Source organism: Cariama cristata, unplaced genomic scaffold (assembly GCF_000690535.1).
Source record: "Cariama cristata isolate BGI_N322 unplaced genomic scaffold, ASM69053v1 scaffold10523, whole genome shotgun sequence".
In the NCBI taxonomy this organism is placed as follows: domain Eukaryota; kingdom Metazoa; phylum Chordata; class Aves; order Cariamiformes; family Cariamidae; genus Cariama; species Cariama cristata.
This window is the reverse complement of record NW_009610138.1, coordinates 47173-56484: the sequence shown is the minus strand read 5'-3', so window position 1 is coordinate 56484 and position 9312 is coordinate 47173. Positions and strand designations below refer to the sequence as shown.

The 9312-nt window shown below is 38.0% G+C and overlaps 1 protein-coding gene across 1 annotated transcript in view; it reads left to right on the top strand.

Annotated features, from left to right (window-relative positions):
* Positions 1-879: 879 nt before the first annotated feature.
* Positions 880-9312, top strand: part of LOC104159780 (ran-binding protein 17-like) — a gene marked incomplete at both ends in the record, with an annotated part of 54382 nt that continues 45949 nt past the window's right edge. The window contains one exon of the mRNA XM_009697774.1: positions 880-953. Within this exon, the coding sequence (XP_009696076.1) occupies positions 880-953 (74 nt within the window). The remainder of the gene's footprint in view (positions 954-9312) is intronic.

The window sequence follows — 9312 nt, the reverse complement described above, 5'->3', positions numbered from 1 at the left end:
TACTGACTGGAAGATCTGCGTTTAGCCCCGTTGTAAGCAAATAGCAGAGTTACCTGGGCTCAAGGTAAAGCGAGTTGGCAAAGGATTGTAAGGAAATTATGCAGCGCACGTCTCCCTTCTGTTTCTGAAGTTGATTGAACCCAACTAAATGTTTTTATCCAAACTAAATGTTAGGCTGCTAAAACTACCAGAAAATTTTATGAAGATTACATAGTAAGGAAAAAAAAATGTACTCGATGTGTCCTCTGTGTGTTTGTTACTGCATCATACCAGCAGTTTGATCCGATAACTAGGGTGCTGGGAAAACTCGGCTGGTAACGTATGTCTTGGATCTGAAATGAAGGGGAAAAGTATACAACTGCAAGTTACTTGGCTGCCAAAGCCTTTGTTCTCCCTTCAAGAACACAAACCTGAATGTCTGAGGAGTACCTAAATTTACCAGGTTTTATGACTGTCAGTGCAAGGACTTGCAAATGCAAACTAAAGGACAGTGGTGAATCACATCCCACTGAGGAGAGAGACCAACAGAAGAGCATTTTCTCCATCCCTTTGCAATTTTTTATAATAAACCAGGTTTTTTGAATAGAGGCTGTATTGTTCTGTGAACAACAAAGTGAGTTTAACGTGGAAACTTTACATCTCCTTTGTGGGAAGAAATACATGCAAGGCCAAGTAAAAACCTATCAGTCCCAAATTCACAGAACGGTATCGGAGAGTGTATAAGCCATCTCTTACAAATGTTTCAGCTAGGTTGCATGGGCAGGCATTTGCGCCTGTACTTTTCTCGTGCAAAATCAAAATAGGGAGGGTTTTAGAATAACTGAAAATGTTGGTTCCTGTCAATGTCTATAATGTTACTGTTGAAATGTTTATTTCCAGGTGTATGCCCGAATGTCAGAAGTCTTAGGAATAACAGATGACAACCATGTTCTGGAAACATTTATGACAAAAATGTGAGTTTGTGCTTGGATCCTATTCTGTATGTATTTCATTTTGTCTTTAATATTTACATAAAATCTGAGTTTTATTTTGTTGTTAAGTTTACTCTTTGCTAGAAAAATCTTTTCTGTAAATTTTAAATATTTGAAGTAAGGGATAACCATTTTCAGAAGCACCTATATCTTATTTTCTGAAGGTACTGCAGGCCCCTGAATAAACACTTGCAGCTGGATATGTCCTTCACAGCGCCTGCGTCCCTTCTTGAAATGGCTTATGGGAGAATAGAGCTGAGATTTCGTAGACTCTTGTTCAGTGACAGCTTGGCATAAGCAGTCCCCATCCCTCCCCACTTCTCATTCCTGCACCCTCAGATGTCAGTGGAATTGCCTGTAAAGCTTCATGGTAATTTACAGTGGAGGACTGACCAAGTTAAACTAATCTTTCTTTGTTTTGGGGAGGCTCTTTTGGGTTGCTCTTTGGCAAGATCTGCCAAAGTTTGCTCTCTTAAAAATACAGATTCGCAGAGGAGGATTTTAAGGCCTCCTGCTGGAGAAGACAAGGGGCATTATTATCAGCTGTCTTCTCATCTCTGGCATTTGGCGGAGTAAAAGTGGTATGTAATTCTGGCAGATATCTGTTGCAATACTTCCTCTTAAGAATAATCCTAGAAAATTACTCCGGAGAAGCTACCTTTTTCTCATGCCTCTGCTGGAGCCGCTTTTCTTGGGTACCAGCAAAACTACGAGGATTTTGTCTTTTATTACTTATGTCCTTCATGAGATTTGATAGTTTCTCCTAACTCAAAAAGAGTTTCACCTAAAATCAGTTTTGCTCTTGAAGCAAAACAAAATGGTCCCTCTGAAAAATTGTGAATATCCACTAAAAAAATCTGTGAGTCCCCAAGAGACGATGAGTTTTGTGTGTGCCTGGAGAAAGAGAAACAAGTACCTTACCTCTTTATGCTACAGTGAGGAAGATGCTGCATCCTGTCATTTACTTCATGTCCTCTAAATCTGACTTAACTGACATTAAATACTTTCAGTAGACTTCGACGTACTAGAGGAACATCTCTACTGGTGTTGCCAGGTTAGCCGTGACCTGTTGGGACAGTATTAAACATTACTTGTCCTTTGCTACCATGACTACTAACGTTAAGAAATAGTAGCAATTAAGACAAGGTCATTTTCTAATATGACTTAACTTTTCTGTGCAAAACAAGGCGTAAATGCTTTGTTTCCTCAAAACCAGAAGCTGAGTGTTACATCTTGCCTTGGGATAACAATAGTACCCATCGAACCTTGATATTTGTCCGGAATATGCTTTGAAGACAGATAAATGGAGAGTGATGAATGGAAAAATATGATGGATACTCATTGTGTACCATTTCTGCAAGCAGTCCATGCCATGGTACTTAGGCGGTTAGGCTTCATTTTGTTGTTTCAAACTACAGTGAAACTTGAACAACTGAGGAAAAAGAGGGGAAAGAGGACTGTTGTTTGGAGGATAGATATGTCAGTTTGCTTCTCTTTTTCTACTTGTTGCTGCCATTGAGAGGAAATCTCTGTTGCCTTTGCCAGTTGAGGAAATAACATATCATTTAAGGAGCTGTGTGATAAGTACTACATGTGTTTAGGTTGGATAGGGCTGTATTTGCACAAGTACAGTAAATTAAGAAAAAAACATAGTTAGGATTTTAATGTTACATGGAAGATTTTAAAAGAAAACTAGGTACATAAAAAGCAAAAATCACTGCTGCTTTTTAGATTACACACTCTATATTTTTATTTTCTCTTTCCTCATGGCTTTACTGTATTTTCCAAAAAACATGAATTGTTCATTGATCAGATTGAAGATCTGTTTCATTTCACAGAATGGATGTTACAGCTTGAAATGGACAATTCAGGCAGTAGCTTTAAGAGTTAGCTGTGAAACCGCTGTATAAACACATTAATGTTTGTGTCAATTAAAATAAACGAGCTTCTCCCCAGTGATAGCATGCCAATTGGAAAATCTGGGTGTGAAACCATAACATACTGATATATAATCCAAAAACTATGGTCTGATGGGGCAATCCAGTCTGGCAGCATTTCTGGCGCTCTGTTACCGAAAATAATCTTAGCACATTTGTAACAGCAGTGGGCAGGATACATGACTGTGAGACCAGTCACTTTTTTCTCTTTTGGATGTAGTCAGTGTTTTTAACCACACTGTTATTTTGAAAGCCACTAGTCTACTGCTCTGTCTTACCCTACAGACCCATTTTTTTCTTTAAGTAGGTGAAATTTGTAATATATTATTCCCTAACATTAGGTTTAAAGGAAACACTAGGGAATTTTTAGTGTGCACTTTCTTGTTAAAGTGGTGATGCTCTCGTATAGTAACTGCATAACAATGGTTGAGACTGTATAGTTTCTGTTTTGTTAATGCCAAGCATTATGTGAAATAGAGGAGTTACGCTTGAAAGAATATTGTTGCCTGGCTAATGGCAACCAGTCTTTCAAATCAGAAAATGTTGGAGAAAGTACCTGATCGTAAGCTGCCATTAGCAGTGTGGGATGATCAAAAGACAATATCAAGTTATTTCCTTCCACTTTGCCATTAAAGAATCCAATGAAGGATGCATGCAGGAAGCACTTTATACTTGGTGTGAGGAGTAACGATAGCAATTTAATTTATGGTAGTCAAACAAGTTGTAGTCCACCAGGACATATTAATTATTTTTTGTTCTGCCGTTAGAGACTTAACCTCTTTTTGTGATAACTTACTGCTTGACACATGGAGTTTCTAGTTACCTGAAATCTGATGTGAGCTCAGTAATGTTTAGATGGATAAATGGCATTTGGCTTGGATTTCTTGATATTTTGAACACATTTTCTGTTGAGCTGTCTTTCCCCAGATCTCTCTGTTTTCAGTAGTTCTCTTTCATGTATGCAGCTTTAATCTGTTCTTTCGAATTCATTAGTAGCAGCTTTGCAGTGGAGGATTGATGATCAGACTCAGTGAGTTCTTTCGTTAACAGAGAACAATTTGAAATACTTGCGTGATAGCTACTCGTAGCTGCAGTAGCCACTGTTCAGTTTATGGATTAAAGGCTGTATGAAGTAGATATTCTGCGACATACGGAAATATTTTGAGATTTGTCAATGTAATAGGTGTCCTTTAGACCTTCTTACTGTAGTTCAAAGTACTACTGTCACATCAGATCCTAGACCTTTTCTCACCTTACCATTGGAAGTTAATGAATGTGCCTTTTACCGAATTCCTATTAAACCATTTCTGAAGGGATAGAGTTTTATGTAGTCAGAATGTCCATTAATGGCTGTATTTTCATCGCAGTCTTAGCAGAAATTTTATAGGATGGTTCTTCTAGCATCCACTGTCTTTGCTTGCTTTGACCATCACCTTATTTTTTAAAGGCACGGACTATTCCTCCATCTCTATGGAGTTCTCTATCCTTGTTGCTCCTTCTTTCTTCCAAAACAGCCACATCACATGTTCTTATGCCTCTTGGCCTACTGGGCAGTGGATCAAGGCCAGGACTCTTAAGGCAAGGAGTGAGGCACTGTACCCAAAACCAGTAGTAGTCTCTCTCCTCCCACTGGTCATCCCTTTGAGCAGTAGCTGCCTACATGCCTTGATCCTTCCCTGTACAGGTAAGAGGAAAGGAAATATTTAGACCAGAGTAGTTTTAGTTCCATCTACTCCTTGAGCCTGTCCTGGGCATTTGGCTGAAAGTGTCTTGTATTTATTTTGGCTGCAAGCGCCTTTCCTTTTTTTCACTTACTCTTTGTGAGCCTCTTCTGGTTCCTTTCAATTGTTACCAAATTCATTTGGAAGTGATTTATCATGAGATGGGTTTACAAAATATTTGCCCAAATATTTAGTATTTTAGGTCATGATAAAATAACTGAAACATGAACAAACGATGCATATCCAAACATTACTGTTGGATGTTTTTTGCTTTTTTTTTCGTTGCTGTAGTGATTTCACTACGGTGGATGCACATATACATATATACAGAGATTTTTTCCATGTGACAATGTTTAAGTAATACTTAAGTGTAAAAAGTCTTTATCTCTGAATATTTTTCTGAACACTCATACTGATATGACTCCATGAATTGTAGCAAACTAAAACTTGACGCTTCTATTCACAACAGAATGTACATTTTTTTGTAACTATTCATCTTTGTCCAGCTCTAATGAAAAGTATATATCCAATCACTGTCATTGAGCCACAGAGACCTTTCACTGTAAATGATGATAATCTACAAGAAAGAATTAAAACATGACTGTACAGAGCTTTCCTGCCAACAAATTGCTATCTTTGTTATTACTGAAACTTAGGTGCAACATAAGGAAGAGATTTTCAAAGTTTTTTTAGGTGAATTGGATGCCTATTTTTCTTGGACTGTAATGGGAATTGGATAGCACACACCTTAAGCAATTTTTAAAGTTTTTTTTTCTTAAATCTTCATGATTTTTATAATGCAAGTATATTTGTAATATCCTTGAGACCAAGACTATTCCTAAATGTACATAGTTCAGGCTTTCCAATTCATGTCATCCTTATATAAACTTAAAAGGTTTTCTCTCTCTGCTTTAGTTATTTGAAAACAAACAAACAAACAAAAACCCAGATAAAAACCCCAACAACAACAAAACCCCACCACACCCAAACTTTGCTGATGCATGGCAGTCATCACCTCTTCTGACTGGGAGCAACTTATCTTTTGCAACTGCTTCTTTGTCATATTACCAAATCTCCCATGCACGTGAGGTACGGTACCCTATGCGTGTGCAGGTAGTCTGGTGTTCTTGGGATTCCTCAGCTTTATTGTGATAATGAACCTGCCCATTACATCTCAGAGAAGGGGTTCAGGACCTCCTGGAAAGAGGATGGATGAATTCTTTGGGCACTTACAAATGTCTTGTAAGCAATATTTGAGCACCTTGGCATGCAATGATAAATGGTGAAGGTACCCACCATCTGCGTGACCAAATGGATTTTCTCTCTTTGTGCAGTATATACCCACTCTTCAGCAGTCCCTTTTCTGTGCTGAATCTGCTTTGCTTTTGCTTTTCTACTTTGCAACTCTGATTCTGTCTCCTCCTCTAAAATTTTCTTTTCTAAATTGCACTGCATGTTTTTCAGTTCTCTCTTCTGAGCTGGGCATTCCACTCCCACGCTCCCGCAATATCATTTCCCATCCCCAACTGCCGTAGGAACTGCTACGTCTTGTATGAAGGGTTAGCCTTTGCTGTGCACCACACGGAACTTTTAAGAGCAGTGTGATACAGTCCATGTGTCTGAAGAGGTCTTTCTCCAAATCGTAAACTGAGGGCAGGACAGGAAATTAAGGACAGTAGAATGATTTGGGGGAGAAAAAAACAAAGTCATGAAACAGATTTAAGAGGCTGGAAGTGGATATCTTTGCCTTTATTCTTTCCCTGGCCAAAGATCGTAATGACTTGGAATGTGCAAAGAATTTTGATTCTTCTGTGGATGATATGGTAACCTTTTTCCCAGAGAATTGTGAATTGGAGTATATAATCATTATTTATCTTCCCCTTCTAGATTTCAGGTTAAAAATACACAGCCTCTTAAAATAATACTTTTAAGCGACTCTATTAAGGGAAGAGATATTTGGTGTGCTGGTGGAACTGCATTAGTAAGCAACTGTGGTGACAGACAAAGTCTCATAGCAAGCTGGAGGGTTTGGAGGTTGGAAAGCTGGGAACCTTCTTTGGTGCAGCTTTTGGAAGCTAAGGTTTTATTCTTGTCTTCTTACTAAAAGCAAGTATTTGAAAGTGTACTGGATTCTTAATACTGTTTCATTTAAATTTTTCAAATTCTCATAGCTTTTCAGCATGGATCAGTGTTACTGTTGCTCTTTCAGTTTTGTGTGTGTGTGTATAGTTCAGTATTTTGATACTGGTATTGTTACCAAAATTGGAAATATTCTGATGGTTTTTATTTCTGCTTTTTTTGTACTTGCCTTTAAAATGTGTTCAGTGCTCATCTACCATAGATGTTTTGGTGAATTTGGCATTGGCGTAGCTTTTGATGAAGCTGTTATTTTCCCTGACTCATCTGAAACATTATGATTGGTTCCTTTGACTCTGTTTCATTTAGTTCATATTTTAAATCAATAAGCCACTTGAGAGAGAAGGAGGCAAGGACACTAGCACTTGGATTTAAGTGCTGTCTTGCTGTGATTTCTCCGAGAGCTGTAAATTTTCCTCCTCTTTCATTCCTTGGCTTCTCTTCCTTACATCATGGAAGACTGATTTTTGTATTATGAGATTCCTCTCTAGATATTTACAAATTTTCTCAGATACTTAGAAAATTTTGTAGATGTTTTTTAAAATACTACATTTTATGTGTCTTTCATCTTGCCCGATACTGGTAAGGCAGAAACAGAAATGGAAATCGCTAAAATTATAATTGAAAATTTTCAGTCTCTGTTTACTCACGAGTACTTTCTAGCGTTTATATTATTACTCTATCTTTCAGCATCCAAATACAACCATGAACTGAAAGAACAGATGTATACAAAAGTACCCTGAATGTTGGATGAAGAGCCTTCCTTATAGAGTTTTAATTTTCTCTTCAAGCTGTCGCTGTGACTCCTTGATTTTCTTTAAACGTCTTGTATCTGGCTACTGAAGGACAAAGATTTTACTCTTTTGCAAAATAGCTTTTTTATGATTTTGATATTGATGTCAAATCTGGGTATTCCAAATTCATTTTTATTGCTTTGTATGGTATATACTTGTTAAGGATTTAGTGCAACCATAAACATCTCCAGAACTCCCCATAGTAGGGATAAACTGTGAATTATGGACTTGCTAGAATGGGCTATTTCTTTAAGGCAATCTGAACCTCTGTAGCTCTTCATAGAGATTTTATGAAGTAAATCAATGTTTGTTTGTAAATCTAAATTGAGGAATGCTGCTTTGGTAATTGCATTGTTATTTGCCTTTTCCTGAGCAAATAATACTAAACAATTAGATGCTTTAAACTGCATTCTTGAGTTTATAACTTCCTGAAAAAGAGATTTAGTTAACGTGGTGTAGCACATTCCTTAGCCTGTGAATATGTAAAAGCAATAATCAATGCTGATTTTTAAGGCATTTTACGTCTTGTCTTCGGGTTCTATATTCCCAAAATTGAAATCCTACTGCATCACGGTATAAATAGCTGGTACTGATTGTACCTCTTACATCATGGTCTTTCATCAATAGGTCTGACAGCTTTACATCAGAATCATTGTGCATATTCTACAGGGAAGGAAACTGAGGCATACAAATCTGAAATGACTTATTCTTGATCATCTGACAGTTTGAGATACACCTTAGCAATTTGATACCACAATCAGGAATAGGTGCCAGGGCTTCCGAGCCAGGACGTCGTGCTGCCTTTTTATTTGAATGGACTATGTTTCAAAATGCTCTGATGGCCTGTTTTGATTTCTCCAGATGAATCCAGTATCAGAAACTCTGCTGTGAATCTCTTATGCAGCATTATCTCCCTGTCTGGAGGAAGGGGGCAGTGAACTTTCTTTTGGGGTTTTGAGCAATTGAGGGTGATGGTGATGAAGTAGGGCGCAGTCCTTGCTTTCAGAAAAGGGAACTAAGAGGAAGCAGCTTGTTATAGGCCAAGCAACCTGACTTGGATTCTCAAAGGAATACTAGAAACAAGTTACTAGTAGGCAGTGTACACTTAAGTGATAATTTCTTATTGGAGTCGCTGGCTGGAGTTTACAACAGAAACAGAAAGTATCAGGTGTTCGGACTTCAGTAAGATTGTTGACACTGGCCTACCTGACATTCCCCTAAGAAAGCTAGGAAATGACAGGCTACAAGATCAATGATTCTTAATTTATTGTTGTAACCAATCCTCGTTAAAAAAAAATTTGCATTCCTCCAATTCACTGGCTTAAATTTACCCCTTTCATCTGAAGACGAATGCCACCTTCTCAGTTCCTAATAAATCCAGTAGGTGAACACAACAGGTTCCATCCCTAGTCACTTAGGTGTCTTTGCGCTGACCTGCCCACAGTACAGAAGAAGCTGTAGAGGGTCCCAGCTCCGTGCTCCACGTCTCATGCTTAACCTATGGAAGGTAGTAGAGCAAGTGTAAGCTGCATGATTTCACTGAAAGGCGAACTGTAAGAGTTTGCTGTCAAAAATGGTACGTTGTTTTATGTGGTGTTCCCCAAGGACTGATAATAGGTCTAGTGTTATCCTATATCATAATTTATGCATTGGTTCATTAATCAGAGTATGCTTCCTAAATGCCTGTGTCTGAGAGGGGTTGCAATTAGGGAAATGCAGTATCCCCTATGTATCTTGACTTCAGTTAAGTGTT